A 24,308-nucleotide genomic window follows, 5' to 3' on the forward strand; every position below is an offset into this window, starting at 1 on the left:
AGTTTGTATCTCCAAACTGCTGGGCGTTCAAAGGGTTAAAAGGGACCAGGAGGGGCCCTGCTGCGCGTGACGGGGGCGGGGGGGGGGTGTCTCGAAAGGGTTAAAATTATAAACGCTTTAATCCCCCCTGACTATCTGGTTCAAAATGGGCAGCAACGGGGCCGGGGAGCCAGGGAGCCCCCCCACGGATTGACTTTTTAAAATTTTAGAACTTTTAATTCCGATCAAAAAAAAAAAAAAGTGTCCCAGTTCGAAAGTTCTTTTAACCTTTTCTTTTTTCATTTATTTTTTTCTCGATTTCTCCGCGGGCAGGATTATAAAACTCGCCCTCTCCTTTTGGGTTCGAGGAGCTAGGTTCCCCCCTCCGGGCAGCGCGCGGGGCGGGGGCCGAGGGGGCCCCGGGAGTTTTCTCCCGGGCCGGGTTGGGACGCGGCTGGTGAGTCCCGGCTCCGGCCCCTGAATTGGGGGGTCCGCGTCTGCCCCAAACGCCGCTTTCTTCCGTTTTCCATGTCATTTCCTGTACTAATAAGATGGTGGTCAAAGCAGGGGAGGAGAGCAGCAGCGAGTCGCCGCCGCCGCCGCCGCCGCGCCGAGGCTGGCGCTGAAACTTTGCCTCGCCGGGGACCAGCGCGCCCGCAGCGCGGCCGCTCCCGCCGCGGGGGCCGCCAGCCGGGGCCGCGCCGCCTCCGCCGAGCCGCCCGCCGGGCCGCCCGCGCCGCCCGGGCCCCGCGGCTGCCGCAGCATTCCCGGGAAGGTGAGTCAGCCCCGGTAGCCAATGTGGCCATTGAAAATGGCTTCGGAAAGCGCTCGGCAGTTTGCCAGCGAGCGCGGGGGCCGCGGGTGCAGGGGCTGCGAGAGGCTGCGGGGGGCGCGGGCAGCCGGGGGCCGGCGCGGGCGGAGCGGGGGGCCCGGGGCGGCGCGGGCGCGGGCTTGGGGGGGCGGTTCGTCCCGGCCCCGAGGTGGGTTAACCCTCGGCAGGTAGCTGCCGCCGCCGCCGCCGCTGCGGGATTCGGGGGCCGCCCCTCCGCCTCCTTCCTCCCCGCTCGCTCCTCGCTCGCTCGCCTTGTTACAATGTAGCCTTTTCTCTGCGCCGACGTTCCGCCCGCTGACGGACGTGGCCGCCGACCAATGGGAGCGGCGGCCCGGGCCGAGCGTTCGGAATGAGAACGCGGTGACAGGGGTGGGGCGGAGCGCGGAATGCTGGAGGGCTCTCTGCGGCCGCTGGCCTAGTTCTCGGGTGCACTTTCGGCTCGCTGCCTGGGGCTGATGTGGGGGGCTCGGGCCCTTCAGGAGGCGGTGGGGCCTCTTCCAACGCCGCCCGCGGCGATTTCCCGCAGAAGGTGGCCGAGCCGGGGGCCGTTTCTTTAATATATTTTAAGTCTTAGTTGCCGTGTAGACTCTTCGGGAAATCTCTCTGGAGTGTAGCCTCCATCCCCCACTCGCAATGCCCAAGGTGCTCTCTTCTGCAGGAACTGCAGAAACTTGGCGGCCAATGACCTTTCTCCGGTCAAGGCCAGCACGCCCTAAGCTAGTCGCCGCAAAGAGCATACACGTTGCTTGCGCTTTGGGCGATGCTGGTTGAAAAGTTGCTTCTGTCTTGAACTGGGTTGGGCGGGAGGGGTTTGAATCCCTGGGATGGGCTGGGACTTAGGAGAGAAAAATGTTCAATCTTTCTTCGTAGACGTTGGCTTCATGTGGGGAAAGGCTGTGGTATATAATTTAGAGTGGCTGAGAGGAAACACACCCAGTTCTTTGTGCGCGGGGATAGGAGGCAATAATGAGAGATTGCTCTTGATGCCTGGAAACCCTATAAACTTAGGGGGGTTTGCCTGGGCTGGGGCAAAAGAATTTTCCGTGGAGCCATATGCCAGTGGCACCCAAGCTGGCCTTTGTCCGCAGTACCCCTTGAGAGGAAGGGAGGTGTTAGGGATGTGGGGTCCGTGGGTCTGAGTCTGTAAGAGGCTGTGGTGTCCTTACCTGTGGGGCGGGGACATGGTGTTCACCCACCAGCTCTCTGAGAGGTGGGCAGAGTTCTGTGTGGCCAAATGTCTGAGAACCTGCTGGGAAGAGTCCCATATGATTGTTTTAGTTTAAGGAAAGTGGTTCTCTGTTGGGAGTCCTTCCCCCACCACCGTGTTATAACTGTATGACTTTGGATTTGGCACGGTTACCTTTGATCTCTCTGAACCTTGCTTCTCCATCCTGAAAATGGAGCCAACAGAACCTGTGTGGCAAGGCAGTTGTGAGATTAAAGGCGATAGAGATAAAATGCCTAGTCTGTGCTTCACACATGGTTCGAGAAGTCTTGTTCTCTATCTGGGATTATCGTGGAACCTACTATCCTGGGACCATCAGAATTGCCCAGCCCAAGACCATCCGATTCCAGACAGGGCCTCCAAGGAGCATCTGGGGCAGGGGCTAGTTCTCTTTCCTAATGACATTCTCAAAGACAAGGGGCTCCCCTCCCTTGTCCCAAGAGCCCCGATCAGCCATCACCACCATCACTTATATCCAGCATTGACAGGAGTTAGAGTTCTGTCCTCCAGACCCCTTGGATTGATGTGTTTCATGAATTTGTTTTCTTTGGTGTCAGTAAGACTTCTGTCATTTGAATCTTTCCTCTCGGAGACTTGGATGTGGAGATGGGGTTTCCCTGGTTCTAGGTCACTGGCAAGTGTGAAGGAAGTAAAGAACATCGGACTAGGAGTCAGGAGTCATACATGTTTATTCAGCTGCCTCGTTGGCCCGTCCCCTTGGCTGTAGCATAGTCATGACCGACGCACAGCACCCAAGGCCGTCCCTTGCCTCCTGTCCGTCCTCAGGAAATATTCTGAGCCTCCTAACTGTCCACCTGCAGCTTCCCCTCCTTGCCAGTCTCCACCTCGCAATCAGAGTGATACATTCCGAAAAAGCTCACATCAGGCCTCCCGTTTCTTGCTTAAAACTCAGAAGAGTCTTCTCAGCTTTTGAGATAAAGAACCAAATCGCCCCCATGACCTAAAAGCTCTGGAGTGATCTGGCCCCTGCCCCTTCCTCAGCCTCACCTCGCACCCTCCCCCCATATCTCCCTGCGCTCCAAGTTTAGTTCTCTCCTACATGTGCCCCGCCCTTCTTCTGGAATACTGGACCGCTTATGATCAAATGAATGAGTTGAGGCTGGTAAGGGCAAGGTGGAGCAGGAGAGTGTCTGGGTAGTTCTTGATACTAACCCCTAAACATTTCCAGTTCACCCAGGCACAGGGTAGGATTGAATCTGGACACCCTTGTGCTTGGGTGGGGCCATGTGGCTGGTGGGTGAGTTGTGAGCTACAGTGATAGAAATGAGGTTGGGCCAAAGCATCTAGTGGCCAGTGCACGAGCCTCCAGAGTGTTCTCTTCCTGTGGCGTGGCAGGTAGCAGTAGGTAGGATGGCGGCTGCCTTTGCTAGCCTGTGTCCCTGGGTGGCTGTGTGGCACAGATCCCCTTGATGTCCCACGATAGACATGCAGCTTGAATGATAACTAAACCTTTGTTGTTTGCAACCACTGAGATTCGGGGGTTGTTTGTTACTATAGCATAACCTAGCCTGAACTGACCGATACAAGGACTAGAGGAACATTCCAGGCTGAGACAAGTACATACAGGGACTCGGGAAGGCTCACCATTAGCAGCCAGGGTGACCCTTTGGACAAACAAATGTGAGTCTATCAACCCCTGCCTGGAAAACTTTCAGGGACTCCCATTGCTGTTAGGAGAAAGCTAGAAATCATTTAACAGCCTTCCAGACCCTGTGGGGACACCATTTTGCATCCCTCCATTCGCTATGTTCCACCTGACATGGCGCTTTATCCCCTCAGCCCTGACCATGCACTGCATTCCCCCTGCTTAGGCTTCCTCATCCATCTTTCAGCTTCCAACTCACCTCTTTGGGGAAGCCCTCCCTGATTAGGTCAAACCCTCCGTGACAGCCTCTCATGGCCCCATGTACCTCTCCTTTGCAGCACTCGTCTCTGTAGCGATTTTACAGTTGTGGGTGTGATTACTGATTCTGGTCTCCTCCTTTCATCAGACCGGCAGCTCTGCAGGGGCAGGGCCTGGGGTTTGCTGCTCTCTTTCCAGGGTCTGCACACAAGGGCTGCTTCTGAAGATTCCCTGAGCATTGATTGCAGGTTCACTGGGTGCCGGGGGTGAGAGACAGGGTAAATGAACCCTGCTTCCTGGGTGTAAGGGCAGGTGGGTCCCGCTGGAAGAAGGCATCATGCGTGGTGGACAAACTGGTCTGTAGGGTCCAGGTACCAAGCTCCCCATACTTACAGGTGGCCGTGCCCCACAAGGACCATGTTTTTGGGAGGTCTGAGAGGACACCCAGGAGGGCAAGAGTGTGATATTTAACAAACCCTGAGGCTTCTGCTGATCTAGAGAGTATATGATAAGGTGATGGGGCCACAGGGTAGGAGATCCAGGGGTGATGAAAATAATGATGACAAAGGAGTGAATGTTTATTGAGGGCTGTTGAGGGTCCTAGGCATGTCTCTATGTAGAAAGCCACTCCACAAGGTATGTGTTAGTATTGCCGTTTCACAAATGGGTAAACTGAGGGCCCAGAAGGTGGTATAACAGCTCTAGGGTTACACAGGGATATGGCCACGATTGGAACCCTGGCATTCTGATGCCACCTCCTTGAGGATGCCCTCTTAGGATGAAGGCAGAGAACCCCAGACCCACCAAGGAGACACCCCTTTGGAAATGTCACATGGGTTTATAAAACCCTTCTGGGGGGGCTCAGTTCCCAGGAGGTGACACCCACCTACCCTTAAGCTTTGTGCAAACTGGTTTCTGGCCCAGAGCTGCTTGGTGGTCTTGCTGCCAGGGCTGGTCTGGAACCATCTGGTACATCTCCACCCCTGCTGGGGCCCGAGAATCCTTGGAGGCCCCGGAGCCCCATGTTCTCAGAGTGGGACCTGGGAGAGGCTTCCCCACAGCTGGCCCAGGGGCTGCGCCGGAAAAATAAGCTGTGCAGAAAGGGGGGGGGGGGAACAATGAAGAAAAAAGAAAAAAAATGTGCTGTTATTTTTAAAAAGCCTGTTTCCTATTGCAGATTTGTATCTGTGTTAGAAAGCCCAGTGTTCGCGTGGTGCAGCCACACTCGTGGTGGTGTCTCTGGCCAGGGCTCTGTAAGAGGGGAGGCCTGGGGCCTCCTTCAGTCCTTCCTTTCTTCATCAGGTGGTCAGGGCTCATGGGCCATCCCTGTGCCAGGTACTGTGCTGGGCTTGGGGGTGTAAGGGAAACCCAGTCTCTGCCCTTGTAGAACTTATGGACCAGCATGGGAGGTGAGCAATTAACCGGGCAGTTAAAGATTCTAGTACAAGGATGTAAGCAGATGGCCACTGACTCTAAGTCAAGGAAGGCTTCCTGGAGGAGGAGGTGGCCTTCAAGCTGGGTTTTGAAGGATTGAGGAGATAGTAGAGAGGGGAGAGACATTCTAATGTGGGGTATGGTTTGTGCAAAGGCCTGGGCACACAGAAGGGCTTGGAGAAACTCAAGTAGTTTGGTTTCCCTCCCTATAAGTGGAGACTGTAGGATCAGTCCAGTGCCACATTCTTTGGACAAAATTTTTTTCCTCCCTGTCCTCATGACCAGATTTAAGAGGAACACATATCGTGCCCCCTGAGGTCCCTTCTATATCCATTTATGGATGGGGAAGCTCAAGCAAGTTCAGAGAGGTTAAGTGACTAGCTCCAAATCACCCAGCTATAATCTAATCTTTCCAGTCACCTTGAGAAACCCACATTTATAAATGTAGCCTCAGGGGTGGCCTACCTGTGTTAGTTAATGATTCCCAGCAGGTCTCCTGGGTGCTTTAAATGTGGGATTTGATTTATAAGCCCTTGGTTTACACAGCTGGTTTCAGGCCCTTCTCCCCACCTGGGAACCTCATGGGTGAGAACTTGCAGGCACATTTGGACAGACCAAGAGTCTCCAATGAAATGACATGGGCTGAAGGAGGAGAGGGGAGGGGAGGGGACAGAAGGCTGCTGACTGTCCTGCTCCCTAGCATCAGCCTCAGATCCCTGGTGGGTGCTGAGGGGCAGGGACCCTTTATGCAAAGCCACACCTGGGCCTCCAGCCTTCAGTGACTTCTAGAACTTTCCCTTCCACCACTCTCTCTAACCCCCCCAACCCGACCCGTAAGGCCAACAGGCTCCTCCCAACTCATCTTTTTCCAGATCCCCTCCGTGAGGCCCATGGGCTGGCTCTCAACCTCATTTTAGAGCTGAGAAGATGGGGGCTCCCAGAGGGGAAGTGGCATGCCAGAGGTTGTACTGTTTAGGGAGTGACCAAGCTAAACCCCAAATCTAGGACCCCTTCCTCTGCACTGACTGTCCTCCTGCAATCATCAGGGTAGGATGGGGAATTCTGAGAGCTTTTGGCCCAATCTCTGTGCCCTGCTTTCCAGAAGGAGTGGCTGTGGGGGTAATGCTTGACACTGCTGTGACAGCAGCTCACCCCTTCCTGAGGGGACAGGGGCAACAGACCCCGGTCATGTGCATGAGGACCTGGGGAGGGGGGAGCGGGGAGTGGCCAGCGGGCCTTCTCCGGCTCCTGGCAGGGTTGGGGGCCAGAGTGGGACCAGCAGACAAGGCGAGCAACTTGACCTGGGCACCGAGCTGGGCTGGTATGGACGTCACCAAGCAAGTAAATATGGAACCACCCCCACAGTGTCAGCTTTCCCAGAGTGGCTTCTCCCACTATCTCCCACTTTCCCAGAGGGAAAGGGGTGAGGGCCGGGAAGGGATCCTGCTGCCCGATGCTTGGGGGATGGAGATGGCCGGCTTGGGAGGCTCTGGGCTGGCCGACGGGCCTGCGGAACAGCCCACCGGACCCTCGGCCCCAGCAGGGAGTGAGCCTTTCGTGGGGGCGGCTGACTGGGAGCCAGCCCGGGTGGACTCAGCATTGTCATGGCCCAAGGTACAGGAAGGTGGGCTCTGGAGGGTGGGTGGAGGTGGGGGGGGGGGGCTTTTGCAAGCCGGGGGTCTGTCCCTGACCTCTTAGCCCAGCCCTTCCGTGCTCCAACCCAAACAGGGCGGCATTTTCCCAAGAAACCTCTTTAGACAGCTGTACCGCAGAGGCAAAGCTGGACCATCCAGAGGGCTGGTATTTAGAGAGGAGGTGAAGAGGTCAGAGGCTCAAGGTGTCCTGGGGCCAGGGGTGGGGCACTTAGACCAGGGGCAGGGAGAGCCAGGGGGGTGATATCTGCAAAGGAAATCAGCAAACTTAGCAGCCAGGGAAGAATTTACCTCCCCCCCCCCCCCAAATAAGACTTTGGGTCTTGGGTGGAGGAAAAACAGAAAGGGAGGACACAGGGCCAAGTTTTGGGCTGGGTGAGCCAGGCCTTTATAAACATCGGTAATAGCCAAACTTGAATGAAGCTTATGAGTGTGGATGGGTCCCAACACATTGCCCCATTCCGCTGGTATCATTAGCCTTCATTTACCGAGGAGAAGGTGAGGCCCAGAGAAGTGAAATGACTTACCCAAGGCCACACAGCTATGAAAGGCAGAGCTAGGGCCTGAACCCATGTCTCTCTGATTCCGGAGTCCTCCACTGCATGGGAACTGCGGTTGGAGGGTATGCTGGGAGGGAAGGTGGGAGGGGCACCTGGGGGGGGACTTGTAGGCTCCAAGCACCTGATGCCAGGTGGTTCCGAGAAAGTACAGCGTGGGCCAGCTGTGGCATCTGTGTGCTCACCTGAGAAAAGGGTAGCGTGGCCCAGCACAGGTGCTGCCCATGTTACTGGGTTGTTGGGACCTTCCCATCCCATATTTGGGTCAACAGATGTTCATGGAGTGCCCCCCTTGGGCTCTGGAGGGCCAAACATAAACACGTGATTTGATGGGTCCTGTACCCAGAAAAGGGTGGTCTGCAGACCCCCGCCCACCTGTAAGCGGGGTGTTACTGATCTGCGTGCGAGATAGTTACAACATTGAAAGTAAGTGTCAAAAAACTCCTATTGCAACTTGACCGTTGCTGCCTCATTTTTTAAAATTGTAATTTACAAAAGCATCAGTTGGCAACAGATTGGAAAACTCTCCCCAAATAGTGTGAGAAGCTCTGGCCCAGATCCTAACTGTGATTGAAGGTAGGAAGTGTCCTACTTGCTCGTGGATGTGATGGGGAGGGGAGCAAGTCATTCTACCACCAGCGATGGGAGAGGGAGAGCCTGTTATGCTTCCCGGAGGAAGAGGCAGGGAGCTGGACCTAGAAGGACGAGTGGAAGTCTGCCAGGTGGTGGAAGAGGGCAGGACATTTTAGGCACCGGGAATAGTATGTGCAAAGGCAGACAGCATAAGGATAGGGCAGTTCAGGGAAGGGCGAGTGGTCTGGGGTGTTTGGAGAACAAGTAGAGGAGATGGCCCTGGAGAGGGAGGCTAGGGCCAGACTTTGAGGGCCTTGAATGCCAGGCTGAGGCTCGACTTAACAAAACTGAGTCCAGGGTGTCCTGGAGGTGGAAGATAGAGTCAGAGCTGAGGATGTGCTTTAAGTGACCGCAGAGGCCATCCAGGTGGTGTTTTCCTTTCTGTCTTCTGCCTTCCGGAAGGTTGTTTCTTGGTGCCCGGTGGGATAAGTTGCTGGAGAGCGGGCCTATCCTTGTTCCTTCTGAGACAGCCAGCCCCATGGTTCTGCTGGTGCCCGGCAGCCCCTGAGTCAGTCCTGGCTGGACAGGGTGGGTAGTTCTCGGCCGTGTGAGCAGCCGGCCTTCCCAGGCTGTCCTCCTGGTCAGTGCGTTGACCTGTGGTGTGGTTGGCTGGCCATGATGGAGTTCTTTTATCCCCTGCCTGATGCCACCAGTGCTGTGAGCTGTCAAAGGGGGTGTGCCAGCTGCCCCGAGGAGTCCAGAGCCATGCCAGGGAGTGTGGGCAGGAGGCGGGAAGGCTGAGCTCTAAGGCTGAGGTGGGGGTGGCCAGGCCTGGGGCCTGGCATGTGCTGGTGTGGGGTCTGAATAGGAGGTGATCCGTGGACAGCCGCCTGAAGTGGTCTCCGGCTCGAACTGTCTGTCGGGTCAGGGTCAGGGCTAAAGCCTGCATTTGTGGCCAGAGGAGTGAACACGTGGTCAAGGGGGACAGTTCACATCCCGTCCCGGGCCAGCTCAGGTGAGCAGATGGGGACCTGCTGCCGTGGCAGTCTGGGGAGGAGAGGAGCCCACCCTTCCCATCTGGGGCTGCTGGGAACAGCCCCTGGTGTGTCTGGGCCTGCATGTGGCCACAGGTCTCCAGAGAAGGCCGGCCTGCACAGCCCCACCTACACCCTCCTCCTCGGGGGCCCCTGTTCCGAGTAGCCCGGCCTTCCGTTCCCTCCCTGCGGCTCCCCATCAGCTGGGCCCCACACAGCAGGCGGGACTGTCTGGCTGCCCTTCGGTTGGGGAATCCAGCTGCCCAGGACCCTGCGGGATGGGCTGGGAGGCGTTCGCAGCCCATCTGGCTGCCGGTTTCAGGACCAGGAGTCACTGAGGGGCTCGGGTTTTGATTGTGGCCTGGGTTGTGCTTGGAGGCATAAGGCTTGTGTCCTCAGACCTCCCTGTCTCTCTGCCTTGGGCTGGCCCCACGCTGGGCTCAGCCATAGCCCTCAGGTCTCCCCGAGATGGGGTGAGGTGGCCCCAGGCCCGCTAAGCCTCCTAGCTCAGATTTCGTGCTGCTGCCTGCCCTTCCCAGAGCTGGTGCTTTTCCCCGTGAGCAACAGGCTGGACCTCCTTGCTTCTCAGGGGCCCCTCTCCCTGCACAGGACACCTTGAGCCTGTTCTGTGTGGCCCGGTGCCACTTGTATCCCAGTTCGGATCCTCTGGGGCTGTGCCCAGGACCCAGGGGCAGGTCCGGCCCTTGGGCTCCCTGAAGCCTGTCGTGGGCTTCTCGGGACTGAGCATCGCTCTTCCTCTTCCTGATTCCCCTGTGTGGATCTGTCGCTTGCCTCTGCCCCAGTTCCTGGCTACCGGTGAGGCAAGGACTCTCTGGCCTGGCTCCCAGGGTCCCCGCCCCCAGTTTCAGGTAGAAAATGTACTCTTCCTTGGCACCTGCCAGTGGCTCCCTGCCCTCCCTGAGCACCCTGGCCCTCGGCCCAGGACAGTGGCCAAGAAAGTCTCCACTGCTCTTTCGGACTCACTCCTGTCTCCTCTGGTGCGCCCTTGTCTCCGGCTGGAGAATCCCTCTGCCTGCTGTTTCCTGGTCCCCGCCTGGGGCCACAAACGGGCCCCTTTCCAGCTGCCCCCAGGCCCCCGGACCTGCAGCGGGTCTAACTGCTTTTGGAGCTCAGTTGTGGCCCCCTCCTTTACTCAGTGCCGTGTCCGTGGTGTGGATGGGAGCCTCACATTTTGTGGGAGTCCACAGAGAGGCTCTGTGGATGACATCCCATGGGGTCTAACGTGGCAGACTTGGGAGTTAGATACTGTCTGCCCATTTTGCCATTGGAAAGGTTGAGGTACCACAGGGTTCAGTGACTTTGTCAAGGTCTTATGAGAAGTCAGGGGCAGGTGCTGGGACTCAAACCCGTATCTCTTGGCTCTTTCCTTGACCCCATTGCTGTCTCGCCAGGTAAGGTAAGGGCTCATCGACCTTTGCTTATTAGACTCTCACGGGCCAGGGCTATGGCTGGGGCTGGGGCTCACCCCGTTGGGGATTGGGGCTCACCGTGTGGCCACGGTCACAGCTTGGACTCAGTGTCACTGGAGCAATCAGCCTTAGGAGCATTTCTTCTCCTTCTTCCTTCCTGAACTCTTGTCCCCACTGTGAGGTCCTCCCAGAGACACAGCCCTGACCCTGGGAGCCTGAGACTAATACCAGGTCTGCTGGCCAGGGGCTGGGGGCCTGCTGGAACTGAAGGGCTGGCACTAGGAGTCACTGGGAGGAAGGGGAGAGGGAGAAACTGGCCTGTGCGTCCTTGCCTAAGTCATTGGAGGGCCCGCAGCTTTCCCTGCTCCAGGTCGGAATGCTAAGCGCTTCCTTAAAGCCACTCTTGATGCAGGGAGAATGTGGCCGTTGCTCCTACTCGCCTGATAAGCCTCTGAGGCTCAGAAGGGCCAGCTAACCCACCTAGCCCCTGTGTTTTTCAAATTCTTTTGAATCCCTCCACCCCAGTGCAGATGCTTGCATACCTCCAAGGACCAGTAGCTCACTCGTTCCAAGGCAGCCCACTGTGTCTTTTTAATGGTGTTTTACTAAGTTTTTAATTATGTAAGGAATATACAAATACATTTTTGATGTACTAAAATCAAATATTATTTAAAAAGCTAAATATCGTCTTCCTTCATTACCACAATATTCCGGCCTCCTCTGCAAGGTTAACCATCACTGTTATTACTTTGGTACATATCCTTCTAGATATTTCTCTATACATCCACTCACAGAACCTAAAGGGAGATATGCCATCCCAGCACGCATGCGTGTGTGTGTGTGTGTGTGTGTGTTTAAACAAATGGTTACAGATCATGCTGTAAATACTTTTCTCACTTAACATTGGAGCTAGGAAATGTAATTATGGTTTTACATAGCAAGCTGTCATAATCCTCTTTCTTTCTTTCTTTCTTTCTTTCTTTCTTTCTTTCTTTCTTTCTTTCTTCTTTCTCTTCTCTCTCTCTCTGTCCTCTCTCTCTAGAGTAGCTATTGCTGGGAATGAGAGCCTGTGGCATTTTAAAAAAATGGTTGCACGATATTTAAAAGCCGTCCACGGAGACTTCTCTGCACGGAACCAAATGTCTCCCTGTAGGGCCCCAACTATTCCTGGGTCTCTTCTTTAGAGGCAAAGAGAAAGGCCGCTCCCCTGTCCCCAGGCAGTCCCCAGACGGCTGGAAATAGTAGCCGCAGCCCCTGGAGACTTTTCTCCTTCACACCTGGGTGCTTCTACCCTCACTCAAAGGGCATGTTCTGGAGTGACCCATCTCTTGAGCGCGCCTGTCTGGTAAGTGAACTCTGGGATCACTTGACCTGGTTGTTCAAGTCCAGGTTGTTTCTGGAAAATCTCCTTAACCTCGACCTCCGTGTGCCTCAGTTTCAGCCTCCGTAAAATGGAGAGGACAATAGTGTCTCTGTCACAGAGCCGCCGTGAGGACGGAGGAAGCGAACACGTGCAGCGTGAAGAATGCTGTGCCAGGCACTTCATCAAATCCCAGTAATACTCTGTCCTGGGGTCTCTGGTCTGTGTTAGCTGCAGCCGCCTCCCCCCGCCCCCACACTGCAGGTAGGGGCCCTGTGTCCCCGGTGGGCAGCCTGGGATGACTGTGGCCTCAGCAACGGTTTCATCCCACTGTCCACTCCCTGATTTCCCAGAGGAGGCTGCTGCCTGGGAATGAGGCGGGTGATTGGAATCCTTCCTGGCTCACCCGGCAGGTCCTGGACTAGGACCTACAGGGAAGGAAGGAGGTCAGCCTGACCCTTCACTTGGCGGCGGCGACCGGGAGCCTGGGTAACGTAACCCCACACCTCGGGCAGATTTACCAGCTCTCAATGGAGCCCGTTGTGGCCCGGGGATTTGATCTCCCTTGGCCTGCAGGGTGGGCAGGAGAAGAAAGCAGCTTGGGGCCAGCCTCTCCCCGGAGAGGCCTGGGGCCCCTCTGGGCCACACTGGCCCTGGTTTGGGTTTGCCTTTCTGCTCGGGAGGCGAGTCTCTGCCCGTGATGGTATGTTTAGTGCTGGAAAGGATGGCCCTTTTGCCCTTTCCTCCCCTCCTCCTCCCACCCTGCAGGTTCTAAACCACCTCTCATGCCACCGTCCCTCCAGCTTGCTCATCACAGCCACCCTGTGAAACGGACAGCCTGGCTGAGGCCATTTCACAGATGCACACACTAAGGCTCAGAGCCATGGAGTGACTTTCCCAGAGCCCCACAGTGGGGCGCCAGTGGTGTTGAGAATATACCCAGGCTCTCTGGCTTCGTGTCCAGCTCTTTGTCATGAGGCCACCAAATGCGAGGGTGTTGGCAGAAGGTGACACACCTTCGCGGCCTGTGTGGTCGGTGAGCTCAGAGAGCTGGGATTACTTCCTGAGAAAGGAGAAGCACTGTAGCTGGCCCAGGGCCTTGCTCTTCCCTAGATCTGGCCACAAACCCTCTTGGTGGCCCGAGGTAAGTGGGGGACAGAGTGTGGCTGGGGACAGGGCTTGCTTTCTGAGCCCGTCTCCTGTGGTGTAGGCAGAAGACTGCAGTGACCCTCGGGACTTGGGGTGCTCCCCCCAGAGAAGCAGGAGCTCAGCCATCCTTGGGCCCTTTTTAAGACTGGAGAGAGCAAGGCTCAAAGAGGGCAGGGGCTGCTGTGAGCTGGCAGTAGACAGAGGGGAAGCTCAGACCCCCACTTCCCGATTCCAGATATAGAACCCTTACCAGTCACGCCATTGAGTCACACCAAAGACCTTGAGCTTTGAGTTACGAGCATGGCTGTTGGGGTCAGGGGGATGTGGGCTTGGGTCCTGGGTCAATAATAACTTCATATTAATTTACTATGAACATTTACTATGTGTCTGGTGCTATTCCAAGTCTTGACCCATAACATTTCCCTTAATCTTCAGAATAACCTCATGAAGTGGATACCATTATTATTCTCCATTTACAGCTGAGGAAACTGAGGCACAGACAGGCTAAGTGACTCCCCAGAGTCCTAATGGGGATGACAGTGGGATTTGAATCCCAGCAGCGTGACCCCCAAGGTTGTGTGTGAACCATTCCAATGCTTCTTAGGACCAGGAGGATCCTCCCCACACCCAGGACAAATCATACCTGTCTTCTTCCTGGCAGTGCCTGACCCACGGCCGGTGCTCAGTATACACATGTCGAGTGAATAAGCAACCGCGTCTTTTCAGATGGCAGCGGAGTGAAGTCAAAGGTGCCTTTCCCCCAGCATTGCTGGGAAGGATCCACTTAGTGTGTTGATAGTGCAGAGTGCTGACGAGCTCAGGGCTTGGGCCATGGCAAGCTCGGGTCCCGCTGGGGAGACATGGGGTTCCGCTGCCACTGAGCTGCTCAGAACCCTGTCCCATGGGTGAGTGGTACTGCTCTGAGCTACCGCACCGGCGATTGGGGGGCAGAGGTGAGTTCTTTCTGCATGGGTGGCTGTGGGATGGTCCCATGGCTGGCCTCGGGCTTCCTCTGGGCCTAGCCAGGGGCCAGAGGCCTGAGGGTGAGCACTGTGACTGTGATCGTGAGGGACCCTTGCATTCCTATTCAGCACTCGCGGCCTATGGGAAAACACACGTGTTTTCTTGTCAATTTCCCAAGTCTGTTTCTCATCCAGGCTCAGGAGGTGAGGGGACTTGCAGGTTCCCACAGGCCTAGAGTGGGATTCCGGTCTGCTCCCAACAACGACCTTCTAAGGAGCCCCACTCCAGGTGCTCATGTGTCCCCTGTGGGCTCCAAAAGTGCGGTGGGTATCAGACATAACCAGATCACGGGGCCCCAGGAGGTCTCCGGGATGACTCCTGCCTCAGCTCTCCCCCTAGTTGGGGAACCCCTCTCACTCAGATTTGCTATCTTTATAAGTAGTTTTGACGGCAGGCTCCCTGCAATTCCATCCCAGGCTCCACAGGTTTGCTGTGTAGACTTGAGTAAGCCCTTTCCCTTCTCTGGGCCTTGGAGGACAGCCCTGGAAAGTGAGTCCATGGGGCTCACTGATCTCCACTGTTCTGTGCTGCCATTAGGGGTATGATTTATACCTCATTTTCTCGACCCCTTTTTAAGAGACTGGGATATTGGGGACCCTCCACCTAGCCAAGCTGGGACAACAGGGCTTGGTTCTGGTGTTGACTCGTCCTGACATGGTGAAAAGAACGTCTGAGGACTTGCCAGGGAATCCCCGCTGGGTCCGCTGCCCTTGGCCCGCCCTGAGAACTTGAAGATTGGCAGACAACACCCAGCATGGGGGGAAAGCACATCTTTTGGAGTGCATGAGATCTGGGTTGGAATTCTGGCTTTGCCCCTGACCTTTGGCTATCTACCTGACCTCTGAGCGCCTTTGTTTCTCACCTGGGAAATGGGGAGAGTGAAACCGTCCTCCCAAGGTTGAGATGAGGATGGGATGCTCAAGCTTCTCCCCAGTAACCCGCTGACACTTCGCAGGTCCCTGGTGGCAGGCACAGGTCTGCTGAGTATGGGGGGGGAGGGACCGTTCTGGAAGCCTTGCCAACAGCCCCGGAGGCTGAGTCCCGAAATAGAAGACCCCAAAGACAGAGGCTTCCGATGGCCAGGCCGGCCTCTGCCAGCCCCCAGGAGGCCGCACTGAGCTGGCAGCGTGGGCCTTCCCTCCCTCCTGGGCCTGTTGGATGCATAAATTACTCAGCAGCCTTTGGGCTAATTTTACCTTCTTGGTTTTCATGAATCATTTCCCATCCGGGGGCGCGTGAGAGGAATGGCAGCGGCTTTGCCAGCTGGATGCCCCTGGGGCCAGCTGCGGTGAAACGGCCGTGCTGGGCCCTGCTTGCATGCTCTCCGAAGCAAGGACAGGACACCCAGGGACCCCACGAAGGGCCCCCGAGGGCTAGCTCCTTTCAGCCGTGTCCCTGGGCCTTTGGTTATCACGATTGGGAGTCAGTGAGCCACAGCAGGTCCCGGAGCTGGAACTTGGGCTAACTCTAAAGGAATTTGGCATTACATGGGGCCTGACTATAATGGCCCCAGGGTCCCTTTGACCTCGGTGGCAAAGCAGTGGTGCAGAGAGACCCCTGTGGCCTCAGGTGTGTCTACCTGCCCAGCACCAGGAGTTTGCTCAAATGCTGAATTTTCACAGTGACCCAGGGCCAGAGCTGGCAGGCCCTGATGAAATCAAACCCAAGCACCTGGATGAACTGACACTTGGACCGGGGAAGGAATTCGTCTAAGGTCTGTTCGATCAGTGGAAGACGTCAGGCTACTAGTTACTGACAGTTTACCCCTTTGTTCGCAGAACCTTACTCGACTATAGTGATTCCCATTTTATAGAGGGGTAGCTGAGGGCACAGAAAGGAGGAGAACTCCCCGTCTCCTGCTGCCCCCGGTGACACAGTTGTAAGTGGTGGGCAACCATCCGCCCTGAGCTGTCTCACCCCCGAGCCCCAAGTTCTGCACCACACTGCCCCACCGAGTGCACTGACAAGGTTGCTCACACCCTCTCATCTGTTTCGTCCACTCACCAAGTGTGTGATGAACCCCTGCCGGTTATCAGGGACCTTCCTGTCTCCAGGGAGATTTGGGAGCAGCCGGAGCAGATGGAGGCTGGCGTGGTCCCACCGCAGCACCCATCTTGCCTGAGGCCAGGTGCCCAGAGTTGGGCGTTTGCACAGCTTGGTGGTCTCAGCCACGTGGGCTGTGAACTCAGATCAGATGTCGGGCCGGGCAGGGAACGCATCCGAGTGGCCCAAGCCAGCTGGAGATCTGGAGAGTTAGCGCCTTGCCTGTTTGAGGAGCACCCCCGCCCCCTGCCCCAGCTCTGGCACACGGTGGCCACATGGGACCACCTGCCTGCTGTTGCCAGGGCTTCCGATTTTCCTAAAAAAGCTGAACATGGGAATTTTACCTAAAATTGTCTGTTTCTTCAGAGTTAGCAACTAAAGCAAAAATAAAAATTGGAAACCAAAACCAAAAATCAGCCACCAGTTTTTAACATGTGGATCCCTTCTACAGACCTGTCTCTGGTTGGAGCAGGTTCTAATTATCCCCCCATGGGTCACCTCTCTTGGGAAATCCTTCACTACCTGTCACAAAGCCCCGTACCCTACCCCCTGATTGCTGTTGGTCACCCTCCATGCAAGACTGCCACCTGGGAGTAGTGGCGAAAGCATGGCTTTGACTTGAGTAGATTCCAGACGGCTGCTGTGCAGCCTTGCTCCAGGCACTTGTCTTCTCTGAGCCTCTCCACACAGGAAAGTGTGAAAAACAAGTAAGGTAAACTGTACTCACTGGGTTTTTGAAAGGACTAAAGACCATAAGACAGAAACTCAAGTCAATCAGGATTAGGCAAACATGGAATTTATGCAAAGTCCAGGATCAGGTACAGCTTCAGGAACAGTTGGATCCAGGGCTCACACAGAGTCCTCAGGACTTGGTTTGTTCATCTTACTCTGCTTTTTTTTTGTACTGACTCTAGTACAAGGAGTCACTAGGCTCCTTGTGTCACTAGGAGACACTAGGCAGGCTAGTGTCCATGGTGTCACGGTGGCTGGCTACAAGCAGATCCATAGTGACATCCCATCTTTTCAGCACTCCCTCTTCTCAGCAGATTCCTCCAAAGCCCCCAAATCGCCACTCGTGATTGGCTGGGCCCTTTACCCTTCCTTGCACCATTCCCTATGAGTTGCAGATTTAAGTGCTGATTGGTTGGTCCTATGCCAGAATGGAACATTTGGAGAAGGGGACTCTCCAAGGACACCAGGCTCCTTGGTTCCAGAAGGGGGGATTGGAGGCTAGCAGGAAAACCTACAGACATTCTACCCAGGCTGTAAGCCTTATGAGGGCGAGGACCCAGTTCACCCTGGGGTTCCTAGCACCTAGGACAGTGCCTGGCAGGCAAGAAAGTCAAGAGCGAGTGAATAGCCTCCACAGAGTGCATTGAGCCCCTGGCACAGAGCCTCTCATGAGCCACACCATGCCCCTCCTGCCTCCTTCCTGGAGGGTCAGGATAATGGTCTTGCACCCTTACCAGCTTCACCTGTCTGATGGAGTGTCATGGTTCTGCAGGGCCCGCTCAGTACGGAGCTTGCCAGCTGAGCTGGGGGAGCCCTGGGACACCCACTTGTTAGGACCATCCTGACAAAGTATAATTATACTCATTGGTGATCACAGCCCCTTGCATTCAGAGGTATCGTTTCCCCCAAATCCTCTCGTTCCTTCTTTACTGCGCATGTCCAGATGATTTATGTTTGTTACTGTTCTGAGACCGGGCTACAGGTAGAGCTCCAATTTCAGCAGCTGTAAAAAGGGGCCATAAACCACCACAGGGCTGTGGGGAGGATTAGGCGACATAATGAAAAGGTGGAACACCAGGGGCGCAGGGGTTGGACAAAGTGGGTTCTCAGGCGAGCCCAGGTTCCCTGTGAATGCCTTCAGATCAAGGTCTCCCCCAGGAGTCTTTCCACAGTGACCTTAGTGAATGGCCACGGGGGGCACACAGAGAGACAGACAGACACGCCCATACGTGCATGCAGAGAGTCAGGGAAGGACCCCAGTCTTCTGGCCAGGACTCTACGGATCAGCAGGACGATTGACTCCAGCATGGGGAAGAGTAAGGTCATTATATGGGGGGGCTGGTTACTGCACCCCAAGTCCCGTGGGGTGACATGGTGGACCCAGACGGTGACTGTGTGGACAGTGGGTCACACAGTGCCAGAAGAACTTGGTGCTAAGGGCCCGGCACCTCGGGTGGCCGGCAATGAACAAGCCGGTTCCCTTCCTCTGGGCCTGAGCACCGCGCTGCCGTTGCTTTGACCTACTTAATTACCTGCATGACCAACATGGCTCAGCGTCGTAGGTGGGGAGGCCTTAACAGTTCACATACTCAGCAGGATGCTCAGGACCCTCAGACTGCCTCGCCACCCCACCCCCCACATGCCTTACTTATGCAAAGATGGGGCAGCGGCCTGGCTACTGACAGTGAGCTTCTGGGGGAGGTAGTCATCACGCTTGGTGACGACAGGTGCCGCGGCTTTGGGCACTGTGCCGTTGCAATGGGTGCTTCCCAACTTTTCTGCTCGTGCCCGTCACCTAGGGCAGCCTCTAATAAGCAGCACCTCTGCTGCTGGTCTGCGGGCCACACACTGAGAAACCAGGATTTAGGTGACTTTTGAGGTTTCTTTTAATTTTGAGATTCTGGGCAAGACAGGGTGAATAGAACAATAGCCAGGGAGAAGGACAGGGGCGGGAAGGAGCAGTGAGGGAGGAGGAGGAAGAAACCTCAGGAGAGGTAAAGGAGGATGCCAGGTCCACTGGGTCCCCCACAGTCCCCAAGCGACTCCCTCCCTGGGCCTTTCTCTCTGATCTCACAGTGCAGTAGGACCCTTTCCTTGGAGCCAAAAACACCATGTGGGGTTTCCCCAGGGCCCTACCTTGCTAAATGGAGGCTCCAGCTCCTTGGAGCAGGGAAAGTGCAGGTTTGAGAAAATGCAGGACACCCTGGACAGGGGCTGGAGAAAGGAGGGCTGGGTGAGAGGCAGCTGCCCAGCACAGACCATGGCTGTGGGTTCCTATCTCCCACCGCCTTCCTCTGGGAGGCCTTGAGCAAGTCACTCCCACTCCAGACCTCCAGCTCCTTGCAAGGAAAGGAGGTCCTAGGACCCAGTGGTCTAGGGGCAGGCTTTCAGCTCCAATAGCCCAGAGGAGGTGGTGGGACATAAAAGTTCAAGTTCGCTTTCCCGAGCCCTACACCTTAAAAGCCAGAGGGGACTTGGGCACAGAGGGCTTCAACTCCCTACCTTGCCTTCCTCATTAGGATCTGGGAGAGGGGACCTGAGGAACTAATCAAACTAGAGGCTCTGGGGGTCTCCAGCATCTGTCATACTGGGGAACATCAGTGTGGCATGGCCCTGACCTTCCTTAAATGAATCTACACATCCAGGCCTCTTTCACACATGGCCGCCTACCCTCCTGAGGTGTCATGTGCAAGTGTGGCCTCCCCAAGACCCTGGCTGCCCCAGCCCGGAGACTCTACAGGGGCAGCTGGACCCCGGCCCTCCACAAGCACCCCTTCTTCTCCCCCAAGCCTCATGTATCTGTGCTCAGCTTGGTACTTGGGATCTTATAGCCACGTCAGCCTGGGGGGAATGGGTATGGACTTCAGAGTCCCGTTCCAGGGGCCAGCAGGTGGTAGGAAGGAGCCCCCTCTGCCTGCCCCCCTCCATCAACAGATGCCTTCTCCCCTTCTGCTCCCCGCCTGGGAGGGAGCAAGACTGCCCCCAGCTTACTTTTGATACCATGAATACTAAGATGCCTTTTAAAATTTGTTGTTTGGTAAAAAGATAGGAGAGCGTAATAACTTCCTCCATAATCCATACCTCAGAAGCATTACTATCTGTTTTTTAAATCAGAAACGCATGCATCTGGGGAAAACCCGGTAAGAAGTAAGGCCCTTTCCTCCACTAGGCCTCAGCCCCAGCAGCTGTCATAGCTCATGGCTCTTGTGCACAGACATGAACACAAATACCTGTGTACGTGCTTTCTATTTTATGGAAATAGGGCATGTTTATTTTATATAACATTTATCCAGCTTACTCGCTTTGCGTCCGATGCCATTCTAAGTATATTGCAAATATTAACTCATTCAGTCCTCCAAACAGCCTAACCAAGTAGGTGGTTTATTCATGTCCCCCAAGCACAGAGAAACTAAGCTCCCCGCCCCAACATGACACAATGTTAAGTGAAACAGTTGGGAGTTGAACCCCCGGCAGCCGGGCACTGGGATCCATGCTCTCAACCAGGACTCGCTGCTGGCTCTCTTCTCTCACGAAGCATATGGTCTTTACCTTGGTTTTGTTTTTACCACCGATTATGTAATCCATTCAACAAATGTTTATCGTGTGCTCACTTTGCACCAGGCACTGTCCTACTTGCAGGGGATACAGCAATCAACAGAAGATAAACATCTCTGCCTTCCTGGCCTTTACATGCTGGCTGGGGAGATGGCAAAGAATATAAATGAGGGCTACGTAAATTTGCCCATGTGAGTCAAGTGCAGGAGAAAAATACAGCAAGGAAAGCGAGGTAGGACTTGCCCAGGGACTATAGTTTTGTCCAGGTGGCAGAGAATGTGACATTGGGTAAAGGCCTGAAGGGATGAGGGAATGAGCCCTGTGGGTATCTGGGGAAGGAGCCTTCCTGGCAAAGGGAACAGCCAGTGCGAAGGCATAAGACGGGAGCCATGCCATGGGGCACAGCAGTAGGAACGGGGTCGCAGAGGGCAGACTGTATCTCTCTGGGCAGCTTTGCTGGGTGCTGGGCATGTGATGGGCTCTGGGAAGGATTTGGAGCAGGGGCCCATTTGATCGGACTGGTTGGAATGGGTTCACCCTGGCTACGGGCTGGAGAATGGACAGCAGGGGCAGAGTGGACCCAGGGAGACAGCCAGGCTGCCCCTACACCCCTCTGGCCTGAGGGAGAAGGGGCTCAGGCCATGGTGGTGGCGTTTCTTCCATCCCTTCCTGCTTTGTCCAGAGACCCTGTCGTTGACTTACCCGGCCTCCAGATGGACTCGTTGGTTATTTCCAGTCTTTTGCTATTCTAGACCATACTGCAGTGAATCCGCTTGCACATGTGTCTCAGTGAAATTCCTAGAAGTGAAATTGGAGGACAGAAGATTATGTGCATCTTGTAAAGGTTCCCAGGCTTCTAGAGCACTCCATAAATACACCAGCTTCTGCTCCCACCGGCAGCGCGGTGAGCGAGAGAGGGCTCGGGTTATAGCTTCCGGTCAGGCCTCAGGCTTGGGGAGAGCCATGGCTGGTGGACTATGCTGCAGGCCCTCCCGATCTGCCCCATTGGAGGTCAAGGCACTGTGAAGGCTGACTCCTCACAGAGGCACAGCCAGAGATCGGGACCCCAGCCAGAGCAGGTTGTGGGGAGGCTGTCCCTGTGGGGCGGATGGTGATGGCTGTGTCTAGTAGAGGCCTGTCCTGGAGGGGCTTGAGTGACACTGGGACCGAACAGGAAGTGAAGTAGGACAGATTCCAGAAGTAGTCGTTTCTGTTGTCAGTTCAAGTCCTGGTCTCTTAGGCACAGTCTGACACCAACCAATTCTCTAATTCTGTGACACCAATGAGGTGCCCAATGACTCCTTTCAGTTCTAAGCCTTAGCACCCAGAGCCAAGCATTGATCCCACAGATGGAAGGCTCAGTCCCACCAGACAGTCCCCACCTCAGACACCAGCTGAGCGTCCTGGGACACCCGTATTTCTGACCAACATAAATCGGGCGTTTCCACCACCTCCTCCTCAGGTTCTATGATTTGCCAGAATGACTCACAGAACTGAGGAAGGGTTTTACGAACAATCAACCGTTCCGATAAAGGGTACAAGCCAGATGGAAGAGATGCGCAGCGGAGGGTGTGCGGGAGGGTTGCGTAGAGCTTTCCTGCCCCCTCCAGGCCCCCTCCACTACCCTCCCAGCACTGCTCCCTGTTCACCACCCAGGAAGGTCTCTGAATCTTGCTCAAGAATTTTTGAGGCAACTTACTGAATGAGAGAAAATATTTGCAAACCGTCTATCAGAGAAGGGAATTCATATCCAAAAGACGTAAAGAACTCCTATGACCCAACAGCCAAAAGACCCAAACACACGGATTCAAAAATGGGCAGAGGATCTGAATAGACATTTTTCCACAGAAGACACATGGGCCAACAGGTACACGAGTCAACATCACTCATCATCGGGGGATTGCAAATCACAACCACAATGAATATCCCGACACTCGTCCGAACAGCTGTCATCAGGAAGGCGAGAGAGAGCACGAGCATTGGCCGGGAGGTAACAGGGAAGGAGCCCTCGTGCACTGCTTTGGGAATATCAACTGGTGTGGCCACTCTGGAAGACGATATGAAGGTCCCTCAAAAAAAAAAAAAGGAAATATCCTATGATCCAGCAATTCCACTTCTGGGTATTTACCCAAAGAAAACGAAAACACTAATTTGAAAGGTATCTGCACCCCCATGATCACAGCCGCACCGTGTGCAGGAGCCAAGGCTTAGGAACAACCCAACTGCCCATGGCCAGATGAATGGATGAAGATGTGGTAGAGATATATGATGGAATATTATTTATCCAAATGAAAGAATGAAATCTTGCTGTTGGCGACACCATGGATGGACCCTGAGGGTATTAGGCTAAGTCCAACAAGTCAGACAAAGACAATATGGTGGGATCTCCCGTGGAATCAGAGCAAATCATAACCAAGCTCACGATACAGAAAACAGACTCCAGGTTGCCGGTGGGGGGTCGGGGGGAGGGGAAAGGGGTGGAAGGGCGACAGAAGGGACAGACTTCTAGTGTACTTTATAACTAGTTTATTTATAAAATAAAGAAGTCCTGGGGATGTAATGTGCAATGGTGGCTATAGTTAATAACACTGTGTTGCATATTTGGAAGTGGCTACAAGAGTAGGTCTTAAGTGTTTCATCACAAGAAAGCGAATTCTGTAACCATGATAGATGTTAACTTGACTTACTGTGATCATTTTGCAATATGTACAGATAGCAGATCAGTATGTGGTGCACCTGAAACGAATATACTGTTGTATGTCCATCATCTGTCAATTTAAAAACCAAAGGACTTTTGTAGACCCCCATCTCCAGGCCCCTCCCCTCCCAGGAGATCAGCGGATGGGGCCAGAAGTTCTAACTTTGAGTTTCCGGTTCTTAACCCTAACCTGGTTCTGGTGAGCAGTCCCATCCGGGGGCTCTGTAGTGGTCCCACCCTTAGTCACTTACCAGCATAAATTCAGGGGAGCTGGAAAGGGGCTCCTTATGAATAACAAAAGACACTCCTATTACTTGGGAATTCCAGGGGTTTTAGGGTGCTCTCGTGCCAGGAACTGGGACAAAGAACAAACATTACTTATTACACATAACATAAGTACACATGAAGGTTATTACACATAAGTTACAACACAAAGCTGGTACAGCTTCATCCTCGGGGGCTTCCCGCCAAAGGCCTTTGCACAACGTGGCTGCTATTTCGCGACAATGGCTGCGTGCCATTCCCCGTCCAAGTCATGAAATAGAAGTCCCTTTCTTCCTCGGACAGGCCCTAAGTAAGGTCAGGTGTCTCGACCCTGGGGAGGGGAATGTCAGGGTGCTGATGAATGAAAGACCAGGTTCATGATCTAATAACTGGGGAGGGGGATGGTATCACCGTAATAGGCTTAAATTAATTGGAAGCCCACACCTGGAGCCGAGGGTAGGCTCAGCAGGTCCTGGGAGGAACATGTCGCACCTGAACAATGTCCGGTTCTATTAGTGGGGAGGAATGGGGGAATGGGATCCAGGTAAGCCACCAGCAGGGTCTACTGTGTGAAGCAAACACACACACACACACACACACACGCACGCACGCACATATAAAAGGTGCCACCCTTGACCACTTCTGTGCTTGGCTCAGGGAGCTCTTCCAACCTCTTTCTGTCAAAATCTGATCAAGGATGGAGTCAACCTGTTACCCTGAAAAGGTTCCTCAGGAGGGACCACCTTGGGAGAATGTGTTTTCTTGCCCTTCCCCCTCTCCCCCCTCAGCCAGCTGCGCTCACTGGAAACTGCTCCGCAGATGAAGACCTGAAACCCAGCTGGCTGGACCCCAGTTCTGCAGCTGCATGATCAGGGGCTACACTGACTGGGCCAGAGTTCCCCCC

General features: G+C 54.9%; 1 protein-coding gene across 4 annotated transcripts in view; it reads left to right on the forward strand.

Annotated features, from left to right (window-relative positions):
- The first annotated feature begins 538 nt into the window (after window positions 1-538).
- Window positions 539-24,308, forward strand: part of PRDM11 (PR/SET domain 11) — an 85,155-nt gene continuing 61,385 nt past the window's right edge. The window contains exon 1 of one of the 4 annotated variants that reach the window (XM_047691739.1): window positions 539-754. Coding sequence is in view for 3 of the 4 variants with exons in the window: in XM_047691736.1 (XP_047547692.1) it covers window positions 6,799-6,948 (150 nt within the window). In the remaining variant the exon portion in view is untranslated. Of the gene's footprint in view, window positions 755-6,713; window positions 6,949-24,308 lie in introns of those variants that run through there. The other 3 variants (XM_047691736.1, XM_047691741.1, XM_047691743.1) reach the window with 3 other exon arrangements.

The sequence above is a fragment of the Lutra lutra genome, chromosome 10 (genome assembly GCF_902655055.1).
Source record: "Lutra lutra chromosome 10, mLutLut1.2, whole genome shotgun sequence".
NCBI lineage: Eukaryota > Metazoa > Chordata > Mammalia > Carnivora > Mustelidae > Lutra > Lutra lutra.